The sequence below is a fragment of the Phoxinus phoxinus genome, assembly GCF_949152265.1.
Source record: "Phoxinus phoxinus genome assembly, chromosome: 1".
Lineage (NCBI taxonomy): Eukaryota > Metazoa > Chordata > Actinopteri > Cypriniformes > Leuciscidae > Phoxinus > Phoxinus phoxinus.
In genome coordinates this window covers 28,025,077-28,045,111 of record NC_136876.1, presented here as the reverse complement: position 1 = coordinate 28,045,111, position 20,035 = coordinate 28,025,077, and the positions used below count along the sequence as shown (strand labels likewise).

The window sequence follows — 20,035 nt, the reverse complement described above, 5'->3', positions numbered from 1 at the left end:
CAATTTTACTTGCACATCATATTATAGGGCAGGTTTTTCCGAAATTTCAGCGGTCCCTTTTAGCCTTGACAAGCAACAAAGTGTGCAATCTGGCTGTGGCTCAAGATATAGATTAAAATAGTTTTAAAAAACACACACAAAAAAAGAAAAAACACAAATAACAATATTTAAAATCCTAAATATATATAAAAAAAATAATAATAATAAAGGATTCCATACCAAGACACAGTAAAACAATGGTCAATAACAATGATGGATGCCCAAGATTAAACATAAGATATAAAATAAATCTAGTTAAATATTGTACAAACGGCTTTGCGTGTGTGGCCCCTTTAAGACTTGTTGCCCCTTTAATTGGTGACGCAAAGTGTTCTGTGAGGAGAAATGCGAGCCGATCCGAGTTGAAGTGTTATATGTGTGCGTGCATCCTATAAAGTGAGTTAATTCTTCTTATTAATATACACTTAGGAGAAAGTTTGTGTTGTAATCTTGCATATAATGGTTGATTGTTGGAGTTGTTACTATTTGAGTGTTTGATCGTGTTTAACTAACGATCGTTACATCCATGATCATATTAATCTGCCGTCGAATTATGCACTTGCTTTATTATAATGCTGTCATATTTTATGTTGAGAGAGATCGTTTTTTCATGTTCAAGAAAGATGTCTGTAGTAAATTGCCAATATAAGTGTGAGTTGATTTAGTTAAAGCAGTTAGAGATTATAGTTAGATGGTCTATTCAGATGCTAATATGGCTAATCAAGAAGCTATTGTGTCACTCTTATTGCAATTAATATTCCACACAGATTGTAATATTGGATTGTTAAATAATTGGATCTGAAGTCTGTATTATTTACTAATTGCAATTGTTATTTATCTTTGTACAGACCACACACAAATATATGCTTCAGTAAAGACATCAAAGGAAAGAACTGTGGTTGACTGAGTTCCTGGGTTCTGATAGGCCCATCCAGGGCGAGTGTTGCTTATCCTACAGTCCTTAAGAAATAACATTCAAATTTCCAATTCCAAATATAACAAATGGTCCTTCGAGCCGGATACACTTCCCTGGATCAAGATGTCAGCCAGTTCAGCACCAGTAAACCCCTCAGTTCGCCCAAAGCGCCGTCCGGTCTATTTACAAGATTATGAGGTGGATTTCCCAAGGCTTCATAAATCAGCTTCTCCAGTTAGTATGAGAGAACAAACAGTGGATTCATCTGATGACGATTACACTTCATCACACATTAGAGTATCTGCAGCAAAACCTCAAATAGCTCATAGTTTACCTGGTTTTTCTTCCCTTTCGAGACTGACCGTAAGGGATGAGCATCATGACCTCCCAAACCTTCTACATCAACGCATTTCCAACTCTTTCCACCAGTCATCACCACAATGTCCGGATCGACAACTACAGTTCGAATCCAATGCAGAGTCCCTTCCCCTTGGTGATGGATACCAGAGCGATCGGTCAGATGCTAGCTCTATAAAGTTGCAAAGGATCTCAGAGGAGAATGCTAGACTCCGTGAAACACAGCAGGCCATTAAAGCTGACCTCAAACGAATCGAAACAGCCAAAGATGAGTTGATTCAGCTTTTAGACAGAGCTTGTAGTCTGCAAAGGCCTTTATCCACTCCTCAGATCCAGTCTAATCATCCATCAGTTAAATTCCACCATGCAGAGCATGTGAATGATGAAGACTGGCCAGAGCCTCCTCCACCCATCGCATATGAAGAGCCAGTAACTATTAATCAGCATGACAAGCAAAGGCTTTACAGCAGTACAAGGGCCACACCAACTTTCACTTCAGTGGAGAAGACTATGGATTTCTGCCATCCAAGTCAGTATGATGTGCAGCTGCAGTATGGTCAGTACCCTGCCCAAATGATACGTCCTCAGTATGTTTATGACCACCCATGGGACTCATCCACACGTCCTAATACTGAACATCACAGAATGGCATCCTATAATGTGGCACCTCCCATGGCATCTACGAATCTGACTGAGAAACATTATAAAGGACCATGCCCCACCATCCCATATTTCCGCAACAAAGATCCAAGTGAGTTTGCCCGATTAAAAATGGCCTTAGACAACCTTTTGCCATCTGATAGTACTGAAATGTTCAAATATCAGGTCCTGGTCGACCATCTGAAATTGGACGATGCTTGTCTAATAGCAGACTCCTTCTTGCACTCCCCTACACCTTATAGAGACACTATGATGGCCCTCAATGAACGGTTCGGTCAGCCCCACCAGATAGCATTAAAAAGGATTGCTACTATTCTTGATGCTCCTGATATAAGCCGCAATGACCCATCAGCCTTTGAGAAGTTCTCCCTTCAAGTGCAGTCTCTAGTTGGTCTGCTAAAGACATTAGGACAGGCAGGTAGCATTGAGCTGCAGTGTGGGTCGCATGTTGCACGCCTCCTCAGTAAGCTGCCACCTGAAAGACGAGCTGATTTTCGCCGCCACATGTTACACCGGCCTGGGGTGACATACTCATTGATGGATCTGGCCGAGTGGCTAAAACATGAATCTTGGTGCCAAAGCTATGATGATCAGTCAGCAAGAGGAGATAGCCGGCCCAAACGAGAGTCTCGGGTAGCTCCATGGTCACGCCGAACCACTGCCACTGTACTGACTGGATCTGGGAACAGTGCTGAGGTAACAAACACTACATATTCTTCTGCAAAGGTTGACGAGAAGGCTAAGAGTAGGCCTTCAGTATATTGTTCCTACTGTCAGAACTCTGAGCATGCATTCAGTCAATGCCCCAAAATTCCAACCCTCACCAAAGATCAGCTCTCAGAGTGGATACGTGCCAATAGGAGATGCTGGCGTTGTGGTCTTGCTCATCAGGCTATCCACTGTGGTCTAAAGAAACCATGTCCGCTTTGTCAGAGAAAGCATCTACGAATCCTCCATGAGGTAAATGAGAGGCCTGTCATAAAGGCATCCAAAACAGAGGTTTGCCTAGTCAGCTCAGCATCACAAACGTTGTACCTGAACAAACCAGTCAGCAGTAATAAGGTTTTACTCAAAGTTGTCAGAGTACTCTTACACCATGGCAATTGCACACTGGACACATTCGCAATCCTTGATGATGGCTCTGAGCGTACGATGCTCCTGCCAGAGGCAGCACAGAAGCTTGGCTTAAGAGGTACACAAGAAAGCTTAGCTCTGAGAACAATCCGTCATGATGTGCAAACCCTTGATGGAGCTTCAGTCTCATTCTCCATTTCTCCATACTACAATCCGAAGAAGCGATATCTCATATCCAGAGCCTTTACTGCCCCACAGCTTGATCTAGTTGATCACTCTTACCCAATTCCCAAGCTGCAGAAGCAATACAAACACTTGATTGGACTACCACTTCAGCATTTTGAAAAGGCAAAACCTCTTGTCCTTGTTGGTGCAGATCAAACTCACATAATCTCACCAATTGAGCCAGTAAGACTTGGTCCACCTGGGGGTCCAGCTGCAATAAGAACCAAATTAGGATGGACACTCCAGGGCCCTACCAGCCTGTTGGAGCAGAGACTTAAGCCAAACCAGTGTCTCCACTTATCCATTCCTCTCAGCACCACAGAACTGTTCAAGAATGTTGAAAGGCTGTGGCAAGTGGATGTTTTGCCATTTCAGAATGAAAAGGAGTGCACAAGATCCAAGCAGGATCAAATGGCCATTGAGTTACTGGAAACCAAGACCGTTCGTGTAGAGGTAGATGGAATACGTCGATATGCAACACCCTTGTTACGCAAGTGTGACATGCCCTATCTTCATGCCACTATGGAAGCGGTCATGCCACGCCTACGAAGTACTGAGAGGAAACTCGCAAGAGACCCAAAACAAGCTGAAGCTTATTCCTCAGAAATCCAGAAATTGGTTCAGTCCGGAGCTATCAGAAAGATCCTTCCAAAAGATATGGAAAGAGACGGTGAATCCTGGTTCATTCCACACCATATGGTGCGCCACAATGAAAAGAATCGTGTGGTGTTTGATTGCTCCTTCCAGTTCAGTGGCCTCAGTTTAAATGATTCACTCCTCGCTGGGCCCACCTTGGGCTCATCACTTCTTGGGGTCTTACTCAGATTCCGTGAGCATGCAGTGGGCATCAGTGCAGACATCCGGGGCATGTTTCATCAGGTCCGCCTTCTTCCAGAAGATAGATCACTTCTTCGGTTTGTCTGGCGTGACTCAAAGGAGAAGGGTCCACCTGATGTCTTTGAATGGCAAGTTCTGCCATTTGGCACAACCTGCAGCCCCTGCTGTGCTACCTTTGCCTTACAACGGCATGTGAAAGAACATAGTCAACCTGATGAAGACGTGAGATTCTCAGTCGAACGGTGCTTCTACGTTGACAATTGCTTGCAGAGCTTGTCATCACCAGAGGAGGCTAAGCAGTTGGTTGACAAGCTGAGGGAGCTGTTAGCTGAAGGAGGCTTTGAGTTGAGACAATGGGCCAGCAATGTGCCATCTGTCATTCACCATCTTCCACGTGAAGCAAGATCGGAAGGTCTGGAACTCTGGCTAGCCCATGAAAGGACAGATGTCCAGGAGTCCACATTGGGTCTTAGCTGGAATTGTCCTGTGGATGTCCTGACGTACCGTCACCGGTCCATAAATCATGGCGCTCCTACCATGAGGATTATCTATAAAGTTTTAGCAAGTCAGTACGACCCCCTGGGCTATATCCTGCCATTTACCACCAGGGCTAAAGTACTGGTCCAACAACTGTGGAGCAAGCAGCACAGCTGGGATGACACCAAACTTCCCCAAACTCTAGTCCAGAGCTGGAACGAATGGGAAGGTGAGCTGCAGTTTCTTCACAAGATCAGTTTCCCAAGGTCATATGTACCAGTTTCAGTAGATCAAACCAGATCTGTTACAGACCTTCATGTATTCAGTGATGCCTCAGAGAGTTCATATGGAGCAGTCACTTATCTGCGCACCGAAGATCAGCTTGGTAATATCCATCTGTCATTCGTACTGGCACGGTCTAGAGTAGCACCAAAAAGAGTCCTGTCAATGCCCCGTTTGGAGCTCTGTGCTGCTGTAATTGGTGCTCAGTTGGCAAATCTGTTAAAGAAAGAGTTAACTTTGTCACTTCGCCACACAGTTCTTTGGACAGACTCCACCACTGTGCTGTCCTGGATTCAATCAGAGTCCTGCCATTTTAAAGTCTTCGTCGGTACAAGAGTGGCCGAAATCCACGAGCTTACCAACTTCACTGCCTGGCGATATGTGAATTCTGGTCAAAATCCCGCAGACGACCTCACAAGAGGAAAGACTCTGAAAGAACTTGCTAAGCCCAACAGATGGAGCCAGGGGCCCCCATTCCTGCTCCTTCCACCTGAAAGCTGGCCCGCAAACCCTACAGAGCGCTCTGAGATTGACAAGTCTGAGCTTAAGAAATCTGCATTCTGTGGAGTAGTAGCTGTAGATGAACCAACTGGCAATAAGTACAGGACATGGGCAGAACTAGTAAAGGCCACTGCACAGGAGCTACATGGGGCGGCTAGACAGTCAGGAGAACCTACAGCAAACACGTATCAAGCAGCAGAGACATGCATACTCCAGAAGGTGCAAAATGAGAGTTTTCCTGAGGAATTGCAACGACTGAAATCAGGCAAGGCTCTTCAACATAATAGCCGCTTACTCACACTAGCTCCAGAATATGACATGGCTACCAATCTAATCCAGGTTGGTGGTAGGCTAAGACGTGCTGAAACCTTGGATCCTGCCTTGAAACATCCCATTGTACTAGATTCTAAACATCCAGCTGTGAAGTTACTCCTCCAAGATTATGATAAAAGACTCTGCCATCCAGGCCCTGATCGGGTGTTTGCAGAGATAAGAAGACAGTTCTGGGTTCTAAGAGGAAGAGCAGCCATCCGCAGCTTACAGCATGCCTGTACAGAATGCCAACGTCTGAGAGCCAAACCTACCATTCCCAAAATGGCAGACCTTCCTTTAGCACGCTTGCGCCTCCACAAGCCAGCCTTTCATTCAACTGGGATGGATTGTTTCGGTCCCTTCCTTGTGAAGATTGGTCGACGAGTAGAAAAGAGGTGGGGAATCCTCTACAAGTGTCTTACCACTCGGGCTGTACACCTAGATCTTCTGTACAGTTTGGACACCGATTCCTTTCTGATGTCACTTCGAAGGTTCATTGCACGTAGAGGCTCCCCTGTAGAATTACTGTCAGACCAAGGAACAAATTTCCGAGGTGGGGAAAGAGAACTCCGGGAAGCATTCCAGTGTATGTCACCTGATCTTCAGCAAAGACTTGCACCACAGAAGATCGCATTCCATTTTAATCCTCCAGCAGCACCACACTTTGGGGGAGTGTGGGAGAGGGAGATAAGATCCATTAAAATGGCACTATCTGCGACTATTGGAGCCCAAACAGTATCAGAAGAAGTACTCAGGACTGTGTTGGTTGAAGTGGAGAACATCCTTAATTCAAAACCCCTGGGGTATGTATCTTCCAATGTGGCTGATCCTGATCCGGTAACGCCCAACCTTCTTCTCATGGGGCGGCTAGATAACTCCCTGCCTGCAGTCATATACCCTAAAGAAGAAAGCCTAAGTCGTCGCCGGTGGAGACACTCCCAGGTGCTAGCCGACCACTTCTGGTCCTCCTTTATCCGCCATTACCTTCCGAACCTGCAGGCCAGACAGAAATGGCACCGCACCTTCCCTAATATAACTACGGGCACGATAGTCATGATAGTGGATCCCCAACAGTCCAGAGCACATTGGCCTATTGGAAGAGTTGTTCAAGTGCACCCCAGTCAAGACTCGCAGGTGAGATCAGTGGACGTCCAAGTTCAAGGGAAGGTTTATACTAGACCTGTGGCTCGACTGGTGGCTCTACCCCCCATTCCTGAAGATACGGAAGAGCCCAACACACCCACTGCAGCATCGGTAACTCACACGCAATCATCTTAAATGTCAAATTAAACACACAATTTGGGGGCGGCTGTACAAACGGCTTTGCGTGTGTGGCCCCTTTAAGACTTGTTGCCCCTTTAATTGGTGACGCAAAGTGTTCTGTGAGGAGAAATGCGAGCCGATCCGAGTTGAAGTGTTATATGTGTGCGTGCATCCTATAAAGTGAGTTAATTCTTCTTATTAATATACACTTAGGAGAAAGTTTGTGTTGTAATCTTGCATATAATGGTTGATTGTTGGAGTTGTTACTATTTGAGTGTTTGATCGTGTTTAACTAACGATCGTTACATCCATGATCATATTAATCTGCCGTCGAATTATGCACTTGCTTTATTATAATGCTGTCATATTTTATGTTGAGAGAGATCGTTTTTTCATGTTCAAGAAAGATGTCTGTAGTAAATTGCCAATATAAGTGTGAGTTGATTTAGTTAAAGCAGTTAGAGATTATAGTTAGATGGTCTATTCAGATGCTAATATGGCTAATCAAGAAGCTATTGTGTCACTCTTATTGCAATTAATATTCCACACAGATTGTAATATTGGATTGTTAAATAATTGGATCTGAAGTCTGTATTATTTACTAATTGCAATTGTTATTTATCTTTGTACAGACCACACACAAATATATGCTTCAGTAAAGACATCAAAGGAAAGAACTGTGGTTGACTGAGTTCCTGGGTTCTGATAGGCCCATCCAGGGCGAGTGTTGCTTATCCTACAGTCCTTAAGAAATAACATTCAAATTTCCAATTCCAAATATAACAAATATATCTAACGTTAGTTCAAAACGCAAATGTCGATTTTTTTTAGAGTTAATACCATTTTCAATAATAATTAATATTATTTCTTGGGATTATCTGATAATGCATATTTAGGGTTAATCATTTATCAGAGCATTAAACAGTATTTTTGCATTTAACAATATCAATTTACAAACTCAATTGGGGAACAATAATATGCCTATGAAAATATACACAAATAACGTAATTAAATCTCCATTCATATCTATAATTTTAATACTTAAACAGTTTAATGTGTATAAAAGAAACAAAAGCATATTCAGAACAATAAACAAACGCATAATCTCAAGACATTTAAGGGGGGTTGCAAGGAGAAAAAATTGAAGCATGTACAACATCTTAGAAGGAATTTTTTACAAAATTATAAAAAAATGTATAGATGCTAAACATTTACATTCATATTTAAAAAAAGATAAAGAGGGTTTACAGTTATTCCGGTTGCTTTTATATAGTTACCCATAATAGTAATAATCATTTTTAACATCAATGACATATTTTTTGAGAGACCATCTTCTAAACCAAAACATAAAAAAAAACGAATTGCTCAATTTAATAACAAATACATTTGTAAATACATTTATTTACAGGATCTTTATAGCCAGCTATAAATATCCTGTCAGAAATGCAATGTGAAGGTGGAAGAAAATGTTAAATGTTAGATGGTTTTAGCCTAGGCTCTTCTAAGCAGAAACCACAAAAATCTACTTCAAAACGGAAATCTTTTCCGTAAAATTTCAGCAGCAGGGTAACCATTATAAATGATTCTCAACTGAATGTCGTTCATAAGGTACGATTGGCGATTTAAGATAATAATAAAAGTATTTGATTCTAAATGTTTCATTATCAAACATTGTAACTTTTGCTGGTGCAGAGCACCATAAACAAACGCCCCGTTCTTTTCGCAAAGCATTGTGGGTAGAGTCTGTCAGATGACCCTCGCCTCTCCTGTGAGAGATACAGCTGCTGTCACACACTGTATTAGCCACTGAAGTAAACACCGATATTTACAGGTACGTCTGCGTGACTTTCGCCGTTATCGGTGACTTTTAGTATTAAACCTGTGAGGTGAACTTATCGACGCAGCCAGAGTGGCGCAGAAGTGTGTGTCGTGGGCTTTCTGAGGTTGATCGTGTAGCAGCCACAGCTAGCGAGCTAATGAGCTATCATGGAGCAAGACTCATGGGGGTTGGGGTAGAGACCGGCCCGAATAGCTTTTTCTCATTCGATTTGAAGATTTGTTAGATTTGCCTGACACGAGTTTAGCGAGGAATTGGCTCTGGTACAACGAGCTTTTCCGAGTTTGGACTGGTGGTTACACATGGTTAAAATATAATAACTATTTCGTCAGCTCTGATTCTAGGGTTTACTATTTCAATACCAGCCTTGTAACAGGTGGATGATGACTTGACACCCGATTATAGCTGTTAACTCACATTACAAGCTGCATGTATCTCGTCGTCTTGTCAGAAGCTATTTGCTAACGTTACTGTCCTGTCTGGATTTATTTTACACACAGTGGATTGGATGCCTGTTGTTCTGTCAATTATTCTGAATATGGGCTCAAACCAGGGAAGAAATTAATGGAAAAAGGCTTTTGTAGCCTTTGTAATAAATTCCTGTTTTTTATACCTCTGTTTATATATGTTTTTTTATAACATATACAATTTAAAATATGTAATATAGGCTACATTTTGTTTTTTATTGGTATTTTTTATTTTATGCTTAATTTACGAATTTAGCCTCAGAAATGAAATATTGTTTTTTGTAGGAACTTAAGTTGTGCATAATCTTGTAAGATGGTTAGTGTCCACTGTCCATAAAGTCCATAGGAAAAGAGTGAATCAGCTTAGTGTATGGCCAACCAGTCTTTGCCATGTGATTAATAAAGACTTTCAGCCAATTAGAAGATTGTTTCATTGAACATCTGAGGCTTAGGCTTCGTCTATAAGACTCTCAAAAGACTGACTGACCTCCCCCTTCCTTCTGGTTCTTTGTTTCTCCCGTTACTGTTTCAGTATTAAAAACCATTGAACCATTCTGCATATGTTAATCATACTGGGACCCATTTGAAATGATTATTCCTCTTCCATTATGTTTACTGCACCGTTCATCATTAATTTACACACACACACACACACACACACACACACACACTGATAATCATGCCATACACGCAGTACTGTTGGACAGTAAAAATAATCTTACGTTTAATTTGCTTTACAAGTTTGTTTGTTTTTTTAACAAAAGAAATATGGCAAGTAAACTTGTTTTTAGGCTTGACTCTTTACAGTGTAAACATTAGTTTTCTTGGTATTAGAAACCAAACAATCAAGTCCTGTTTTACTTTAGCATAAAGAATTCATACCATAAGCATCACTGAACGGGAAATGTTTTTGTATATACACTCCAGGGCCATCTTATCACAGTAATGGTAAATGTATGCTATTTTCATACATTTACTCTGTGTTGTTCATTTACACCATTAACATTCATATTAGTCTGTACCAACAAATAAGATTGGATATACACTACCGTTTAAAAGTTTGGACTCGTAAAAAAAGAAAGAAAGAAATTATTACTTCTGTCTTTAATTAGGCTAATCAAAAGTGACAGTAAAGACATTTGTTACAAAGGTTTTTATTTAAAATATGAAGAAATGTTTCTTGAGCACAACGACATATTAAGATGATTTTGAAGAATCATGTGACACCAAAGTGTTGAGAGAATTTTTTTTTTTGCTATCTAATATATTGCATTTTAAAATTGTGAAATATTATTACAATTTCAAAAACACTTTTTTGCAGAGCCCTGCACATGACGTGGACAAATATATATATATATATATATATATATATATATATATATATATATATATATATATATATATATATATATATATATATATTTGTGGCCACGAATTAAGAATTTCATTCTCTTGTTTTAGTAAATCATGGCCACATTGTTCTAATTCGTTCTCTTGTATTGATTCAACTAAAACAAGGGAACAAATGATTACAACGTGACCATGAATTAGTAAAATGATGAAACAAAATTATTATATTGTGTGCTTTGTGCAATTTATTTAAAAATATTTAAAAAAACAACAACATTAAAAGTCTTACCAACCCCAATCTTTTGAACGGTAGTGTAACTGATCACACTTTGTGTTGTCAACTTAACAACATGAGTTCAGTTCATTTGTCATTTACTGTGCAGGTTGAGCCATGAGGCACCTGGTCTTCCTCCTCCCAGCCCTGCTGCTCCTGTTGGCCCTGCCGGACACTAGGGGGCGCTACAACGATGACTTCGATGACGGTGAGGACATCGCTGAGTTTGATGACAATGACTTTGCTGAGTTTGAGGATGTCGGTGAGGATCCAGCAGTCGATGTGGAGATAGAGCCACCCCCACGGGCAGCCCCCTCATCCACACCCGTAGAGGATGACGAAGATGAGGCCACGGTGGAGAACGAAGACGGCCAGGATGAGTTTGAAGATGGCGATGCACAGGTAAAGATGTGAAAAGCCATTCTTATCTCCTTTCTTTCTGCAAGTCCAAGTGAATGAATGATTCATTCTAATCTGATCATTGTTACAGGAACAAGACATGTACAGCAAATATGACAATGAGGAATTTGAAGGCTACGAGAAGAGCAACCCTTCATTCAAAGACACTCTTATATACAGAGAGGTACAAAATAAATAAAAAATGCGTTTGACCTTCACAGGCACTTCTGGTTTCCTTAGCTGACTGTGTGTTTGTATGTTACAGGTCCCAGCACACCTGCAGAACAGCTGGGAGAGTTACTACATGGAGATCTTGATGGTCACCGGTCTTCTTGCCTATATTATGAACTACATAATTGGCAAAAACAAGAACAGCAGGCTTGCTCAAGCCTGGTTCAATTCCCACAGAGAACTTCTCGAGAGCAACTTTGCCCTCGTGGGTAAGTGTAACTCTCGCTCCACTTTGTTTCTTCTTCTTGTGGCGTTTTCTCTGACCCTGTTTTTCTCTGACTTTCAAATGTGTCTTTATTTTTAGGGGATGATGGTACAAGTAAGGAGGCCACCAGTACGGGCAAGCTGAACCAGGAGAATGAGCACATCTATAACCTGTGGTGCTCAGGACGTGTTTGCTGTGAGGGCATGCTGATTCAGCTTAAGGTAGCATGGGTGTTTGAATATGAGAGAGAAAAACACTCTGTTTGATATGTGTATTCACTATAGTGTCAATGTTTTGTTGTTGTTGTTCTGCAGTTTCTGAAAAGACAAGACCTGCTGAATGTGCTGGCCAGGATGATGAGACCAGTCTGTGATCAAGTGGTAGGCACTCACAAACTCTAATGTATTAACTAGGGCTTTGACTCTGAACTTCGTTATTTGAATATAATAATCTTTATAGAATAAAGAAAAAGAAAGGCTTATTGTATTAGTGAAATCATTTAAAGTATTTGCAAATAATATTTTATTTTTAAGTATGCATACATTCTCTCTACATGAATCAAGAAAATTATAGCATATTTTCAATTCGAAAAGGCAAAATTTAATAAAAAAAAAAAAGTTGAGTAATTTGCATCACCGGATACTGTCGGTATTTGAACATTTCTATTGTAAAACAGTTGTCAAATATTAAATGTTTATCTACTTATATTTGACCAGGCATTCGTTCACTGTTAAAGGATTAGTTCACTTTTAAAGTGAAAATTCTGTCATCATATATTCACCCTTAAGTTGTTTCAAACCTGTATGAATTTCTTTCCTCTGCTGAACACAAAGGAAGATATTTAGAAGAATGTCAGTAACCAGACAGTTTTTGGTTCCCAATGACTGCCATAGTAGGAAAAAAATATACTATGGCAGTCATTGGGAACCAAAAACTGTTTGGTTACCGACATTCTTCTAAATATCTTCCTTTGTGTTCAGCAGAGGAAAGGAATTCATACAGGTTTGAAACAACTTAAGGGTGAGTATATGATGACAGAATTTTCATTTTAAAAGTGAACTAATCCTTTAACATTCTTCTGTGAACGATAAGTCCCGGCTTCTTTAATCATTCGGACATGGATGATCTATCGTTAGACCGCTGAACTTTTAGTCATCATAACAAACAGAGCGGTGCGTGAAGGAGTGCATCAGAGCAGCATCAAGAATATCAAATGCATTGCCGTGAATCTCTTTTTTGCACCTTAAGTTTATTGTCAATAATAATGGCAGGTTTGCGTAAAGAACACATCTTCAGCACAGCGACTCATTTAAACGCCTCTGATTGGCCGATGTGTTCAACAGACATGTCTGTGATTGGCTACAATGCTCAACGCTTCAAAAGCACGTTGCAAGTACCTTTAATGCAAAGGGGAAAATATAAATAAAACTGTAATATGCACTTTTCATGATTAGGTAATCGCGGCAGCTGTAATCTTATTCACATTTGTTTTTCTGATTAATTGTTTTGCTCTATGAGAACAAAATAACAGGTATCAAAATATTCTGTGCTTTACTAAAAACATTCGGGGCTTAAGCCCCCTTAGCCCAGCCCTAGCGCCGCGCCATTTAATGGTCAACATATTATTAATAAATATTCTAATATTAATTAACGAACAAACTTCGAATATGATTTTTGGGCAAAAGTCAAAGCCCTAGTATTAACATAGACTGATTACAAGTAACATTTCAAATGGATGTTCAAAATGCTGTTCCTTTTATTCTCACTCTTTATTTTGCACAGCAAATTAAAGTGACTCTGAATGATGATGACATGGACACTTTTGTGTTTGCCGTGGGGAGTCGGAAGGCCATGGCACGGCTGCAGAAAGAGATGCAGGACCTGGTTAGTCATAAAGGATTTACATATTTTATACAGAATAGAATATTATGTACACTACTGTTCAAATGTTTGGGGTCAGAAATGAATAATAAGTACTTTTACTCTGTAATGATGCATAAAATGGATCCGAAATTTTCCAAATAAATGTTGTTATTTTGAACGTTCCATTCATCAAAGAATCTTGAAAAAAAAAAAATATCACAATAACTGTTTGGCAATAATAATAATACATGTTTCTCAGGGCTCCAGACTGCGACCAAAATTTGAGAGTGTTGACTGATTTTTTTTAATTTTTTAAATTTTTACACGTTAAACGTGGAAGGGGCTTATCAATGAATCCGGAATGTGTGGCAGGCCAATGAGTGCGAGAAGAATAGGGAATGTGTGGAGGGGGAGAGTCCTAGAGATAATCGAGCGCGCGTTTAAACGTCTGTGGGAAGGAGACGGAGACAAATATCACAAACTGCTATGTGCGTCTGAGCAACGAGCAAGCGAACTATTGACTCGTTCTTCCGACCTGCGGCTAGTGCGCCAGTTAAATTCACTTGCTGGCTTCCCAAATAATACATTACAACAGCGATAATCAAAAAAACGTGAACAAAACGATTACTCTTTGTAAACATTGTTCAATGCAAGTGCCAAATGCTCGAACATGACCTGTCATTTACTCCGTCATCACCCGGGAGTTGATAGCGCATGAGTGCAGGCGAGACCTGAACTGCAGACGTTACCATCGGTGTTTAAACTAAACTCATTTATGTTTTGCCAATGTAAACATTCAAGAGCAAGATGCGAAAGAGAACTCGCGTCTAGAAGATTTTGTGTGTGTGTGCGCGCGTCTGTGTGTATGCGTAGGTAGGCTACTCATCTCAGACAGCGCGCAAATATTGAGTTATCTTTCAAGTCTTGCACTGGAATGGACAAATTCACACAAAAAGTATGTACACGTCCATCTTGATGAGTATCCTAGCAGACCTAATATCTGTTATGCCTCAAGTGAACATGTATGGTCAAGAAACACACTCACAGTATCGGTGTAAGCCTACTGAATAAGCTCTGAATTGAATAGCTTTTGTAACTTTAATAAGGATTAATCCTTAATTTAATACAGTCAAATATGCAATGTTATTTTACATTTGATTATTTTATTCAATTTCTGTACCTGAAAACTAATGTTAGACCTACCTGAAAAGCATAGTTTATTTTATTAGTAGGCTATCTTTGCTCTATTGTATTTATTTGTGCTTTTGCTTGTGGTTAGATTCTTTGTTCTCATTTTCTTTATTTTTTTTGACAGTAGTCTTTTTTTCCCCTGAACATGAGAGGTGAGAGGTTTTTGTGGCGAAAAAGGCCGAACCCACCATTTTCGGGAAGACTGGCTGCGAGAATTCAGCTGGTTGAGGTAGTGCTGTAAGGAGACGAACTCCATGAACTGCGAATGTTGCAGTCGCTACCCCATAACTGCGGGGACCACAAAGTTTGCCGACACTTCACAGTTTAAACACAATACTAAACACAATCTTATCCTCAAGCATAGAGTATGGGGTGACACGTTAATAAATCAACTGCCGGTTGCTTTTAGAAGACAAGAGGCTGTAACGTTAAATCAGAGCGCAGAGGAATTGTAATTTCTGCATCTATTATCAAAGTATTTATTAGTAATACACTGGAAATTAGTAGAAATGTGAATATTTTGTTTGTATGTTGATTTACGGTGTGTGCTCCTAAATTTTCTGGTTGTGCCCCTAACATTTTCAGTTGGGGGCCACTGTGTTCCTAGTGAAAAAAGTTAGTCTGGAGCCCTGTTTCTTGAGCAGAAAATCGTCATATTAGAATGATTTCTAAAGGATCATGTAACACTGAAGAGAGTAATAATGCTGAAAATTCAGCTTTGTCATCACAGGATTACATTTTAACATTACATTTTAAAATGCATTAAAATAGAAAAATTCAACTAATGAAATTAGTTATTTTAAAATGTAATAATACTTTAAAAGTACTTTAAAATGAATTACATTTTATTTAAAAAAAAAATGCAAATGTGGTTTAACTACAAACTGTTATAATATGTAGAGTATTAATACTAATAATTTTTTTCTTAAACCATAAGTGCACATATCAATTCTTGCAGAAGTGACTGAAAGTAATGACTTGTGGTTGGTGAGTGAGCCAGTGATGTTGATTCACTATTCGCACTGATGGATTCAGTTGTCCGATTCAAACCGTGTGTGTGTGTGTGAGAGAGAGAGAAAGAGATTCATTACATATAACTTTATTTTGTAGTTTTAATGTTGCCAGGGACTGCTCTGACTCTGTGCTAACTTTATTCTTTCTTGGGTTTTTTTTACAGAGTGAGTTCTGTGGTGATAAGCCCAAATCAGGGGCAAAATTTGGCCTTCCTGAATCTCTGTCCATTTTATCAGAAATGGGAGAGGTTACGGATGGAGTGATGGACAACAAGGTGAGCTGAACATCAGAGGTTCCCAGTCATGAGACATACTGGATTCTAAAATAAAACCACTGTTGTTAACTAAAAAAGCAAATCAGGTGTTTTTACAAATCAGGTGGAAACATTTACATGAAATGTTAATTTGGCCTTACTGAAAAAAAAAAAAAAAAAAAAAGTTTAAGTTGATGTACTAAAATGACTCAAACTCAAACTTAAATAAAATATGTTAAAGCTAAATATATATATATATATATATATATATATATATATATATATATATATATATATATCAAAAACACTACTCATTACTGAAACTAAAATGAAAACTGAGCTAATTTAACATAATAAAAAATATGATTTATATGACATTTATATGAATATGACATTACTAAAAAACACCGTTAAATGTATATTTATCCTTCTTGACTTCTCAATGTCATGAGTCAGTACTTTAACTTTATTTTTATTGTTCTGTTTTCAGATGGCACATTACCTCACTGGTAATGCTGACAAGATTGAGTCCATCCATTTTTCGGACCAATTCTCTGGTCCAAAAGTTATGCAAGAGTAAGGCTAAGAGTTGTTCTTATTCTTCTAGTCGATGTTATTAAATTATTCCACTATGTTGGAGGAGCACTTACTGGTTAATAAACGTTAATGCTAATGGTTTCTAAATAATTTTTAGGGAAGGTCAGCCCTTAAAGCTGCCCGAGACCAAGAAAACTCTGCTGTTTACATTTAATGGTGAGTGAAATTCATAATCCACAAATGGCAATTTTCTGTACTTGCTTTTTTTGTTTGTCAGTCTATTAATGTGCTGTGCTGTGCTTTACAGTGCCTGGGATGGGTAACACATCTCCCAAAGATATGGACAGTCTGCTGCCTCTGATGAACTTGGTGATCTACAGCATCGATAAGGTCAAGAAGCTCCGCCTCAACAGAGAGGTGAGTGCACACGCACAATGTGCATAGCAACCAGTGTTGTGCCTGAACGCGTTCATTTTTTTGGGCGAACGTGAACTGAACGTACTGTATTACTGCCTGATGAACGTTACTGTGAACTCGTTCATTCAGGTGTCGGTGAACGGCACGCTCTCTGTTTAACTTCGTTCAATAGGGTGCCAGATTTCTATAGAGCCTTCCAGGCAAAAGCCGGGTAAAACGTAAATTAGCAATGTAAACGGGCCTTAATATGTAGCGGAAAAAACACCCAATCTGGCAACACCATCCACCAGTGTCTACTGACTCACTTGTTCGATCTCGTTCATCAAAATGAACAAATCTTTTGTCAGAGTCATTTCGTTCATTTAAGGAGCTTTAAATGTTATACTATTAACTGGCAAATTCCCGAACACATCCACTTACGCAATCTTGATCATATTCTGAATTATTAAATCATTATAATGCAGTCAAAAATCATTTACAGGGAACATAAATAATTACTACCTTCCGAGTCCTTTCGTTCATTTGTCACGTGACAGACGCAATGAATGGATTCATGAACGACTCATCACTAAAATCAAAACAAAAAGCAGCATGTAGCATGATCATTTAAACGAGTTTTATGACAAGGTCGGTAAGGATGGGAAACATCTGACGCATAGCTTCAGTGTTCTATATGGGCTGTGGCAATCATTTTGAAAAATTATAGCTCGCAGCAACATGAAAAAAAAAGAACTATGAACTAGTTCATTTTTGAAACTTTGAACTATGAACTGAACTAGTTCATTTTAAAATTTGTGAACTGAACTTTGGACTAGTTCATGTAGAACTTTCCCATCACTGATAGCAACATGTTGAATTAGTCAGGGGTTAATGTGAAGCTTTATCTGGGTGTTTAGGGGAAGCAGAAAGCAGACAGGAACCGTGCTCGCGTGGAGGAGAACTTCCTGAAGCAAACTCACAATCAACGACAGGAGGCTGCTCAGACGCGCCGCGAAGAGAAGAAGAGAGCGGAGAAGGAGAGGATCATGAATGAGGAGGATCCTGAGAGACAGCGCCGCCTGGAGGTGAGTGTGTGTGTGTGATTTAAAAAGCGGATCTTTTCTCTTATTTTGCCGTTATCTACATCATTACAAAATGTTATTTTTCCTCTGTAATTCAGGAAGCCGCCCAACGTCGTGATCAGAAGAAGCTGGAGAAAAAGCAGATGAAAATGAAGCAAATCAAAGTGAAAGCCATGTGAGACACACACACACACACGCGTTCATAGTCAGAGAAAGAATCTACTACTTCCACACCTGCTAATATACACTCTTCTACAAGAATGTGCATGCCATTTGATTGGCTGCTATTGCACCCATAGAAACACTCTGTCCAATCAGGAGAAAGCAGCTGGCTGTTAAGGACTATGTCTGATCTTTAAAAGACAACTGGATTGGAGATGGTCTGTTTGAACATGTTTAAGTGTAGCAGTCATTGAAAGCATTTGTTTTCTACATAATTGCATGGCAGTTTTTATTTGCAATATGATCAAGAATGTTGCTTTTTTGTTGTGATAAACTGGTCTTTTGGGCCTCATTAAACCAACACGCCACTTAAGCCAACCTTTTCCAATTCAGTTGTCTCCTGGAGTTCAGTATGAACCCTCCAAAGCTTTGTCGAGAGGACCTGTGCATTCATTTCTACTCCCAGAGATCTAACTTCATCTTGTGAAAGTTTCAGCTGTTCTTCTTTTTATAGTAAAATCAGGGAGTGTTTTTTAAAAGGAACTGGGAGAGTAAGAAAGCTACTTTTTTTGTACTACAGTGCTTCCTCACCCCTATTTCTAATGATTGCAAGCATTTTATAGATGAGTAATAGGCACATTGTCATTGTCTTTCAATCTCTTTCTTTTTTATGAGCGAAGGCCTACTGTGAATTGTCAGTCAAGGCAGCACAAACTCCTTTATATGTATTTAACAGAGAAGAATTTTAATTTATCTTTAATTTAATAGTCAATCAGAGCATCCATCAGCTTATCATGTTTATGAGTGAACATTGACTGTAACCCTTTTTTCTGTAACATTTGTTAATGAGACGCTAAACTAAATAAAACATTCTCTGAAAACATGTTTCTTCTCATCGTTTTGGTCCTTTTTTGACTTTTAAATCTCATGATTCAGATCTAAAGTGTATTTTTTTAAAAGTGTCAGTGGGTAGTTGACACTGCAGTGTAATAAGCTAAGTTTCATATAAAGCTATTTTAAACATCATGTTGCTGAATCTTTTATCAATTTAATAAAATAAAAATTGAGCACGTTTATTAGAAGACCATATAATATTTATAAATTTAAATGAATTAATTTGTTACCTTTTTTCATCTTTTGTCATTTTAGTTTTTTGCACTGATGGACCGATTCAAATGTGAACTAAAATGACACAGTTATTTAAAAATGCTGAAAAAAGGGTGAATATTTACAGCATCTGAAAAAACATTGTCACCTTATATCAGTTTATTTAACCTAAATTCTAGATGTTGATTAATAAAGTCTGTGGATGTGTGCTTCAGTTTTCCGAATACATACACTTACACTACCCCTTAATAGTTTAGGGTCAGTAATACTTTTTGATAGAAATTAATACTTTTATTCAGCAAGGATGTACTAAATTGATCAAAAGTGACAGTAAAGGTGTTCATAATGTTACAAAAGATTTCTATTTTAAATACATGCTGTTCTTTTTAGCTTTCTATTCATCAAAGAATCCTGAAAAAATGTATCACCATTCCTACAACAATACTAAGCAGTATACTGTTACTAATACTAACTGTTTTCAAACATTGATAATAATAAGAAATGTTTCTTAAGCAGCAAATCATCATATTATAATGATTTCTGAAGGATCATGTGACACTGAAGACTGGAGTAATGATGCTGAAAATTCAGCTTTACCACCACAGGAAAAAAATTACATTTTAAAACATACTCAAGTTGAAAAACGTTATTTTAAATTGTAATAATGTTTCACAAAATTACCCCAAACCTTTGAATAAAAGTTTAATTCAAATATCTTTGTGTA

At 39.0% G+C, this 20,035-nt stretch overlaps 2 protein-coding genes across 2 annotated transcripts; both read left to right on the top strand.

The window, feature by feature from the left end:
• Positions 1 to 321: 321 nt before the first annotated feature.
• On the top strand, positions 322 to 7,609 carry LOC306995189 (uncharacterized protein). The gene is made up of 2 exons (XM_079606545.1): positions 322 to 435; positions 888 to 7,609. The coding sequence occupies exon 2, from the start codon at positions 1,079 to 1,081 to the stop codon at positions 6,956 to 6,958; it is 5,880 nt and encodes a 1,959-aa protein (XP_079462671.1). The 5' UTR covers positions 322 to 435; positions 888 to 1,078; the 3' UTR covers positions 6,959 to 7,609.
• Positions 7,610 to 8,636: 1,027 nt separating this feature from the next.
• On the top strand, positions 8,637 to 19,098 carry ccdc47 (coiled-coil domain containing 47). The gene is made up of 13 exons (XM_079606532.1): positions 8,637 to 8,774; positions 10,981 to 11,273; positions 11,362 to 11,454; positions 11,536 to 11,710; positions 11,806 to 11,927; positions 12,021 to 12,086; positions 13,489 to 13,590; positions 15,938 to 16,048; positions 16,518 to 16,603; positions 16,722 to 16,780; positions 16,872 to 16,981; positions 17,878 to 18,045; positions 18,141 to 19,098. Exons 2-13 carry the CDS (start codon positions 10,989 to 10,991, stop codon positions 18,219 to 18,221), a joined length of 1,458 nt encoding a protein of 485 aa, XP_079462658.1. The 5' UTR covers positions 8,637 to 8,774; positions 10,981 to 10,988; the 3' UTR covers positions 18,222 to 19,098.
• Positions 19,099 to 20,035: the final 937 nt, after the last annotated feature.

Bases quoted from the DNA above. Each gene is read 5' to 3' on its own strand.
- LOC306995189 (XM_079606545.1), top strand. From the start codon at position 1,079: ATGTCAGCCAGTTCAGCACCAGTAAACCCCTCAGTTCGCCCAAAGCGC.
- ccdc47 (XM_079606532.1), top strand. From the start codon at position 10,989: ATGAGGCACCTGGTCTTCCTCCTCCCAGCCCTGCTGCTCCTGTTGGCC. The intron at 11,274-11,361 runs GTAAAGATGTGA...TCATTGTTACAG, and splicing joins TTGAAGATGGCGATGCACAG to GAACAAGACATGTACAGCAA. The intron at 16,781-16,871 runs GTGAGTGAAATT...TGTGCTTTACAG, and splicing joins TCTGCTGTTTACATTTAATG to TGCCTGGGATGGGTAACACA.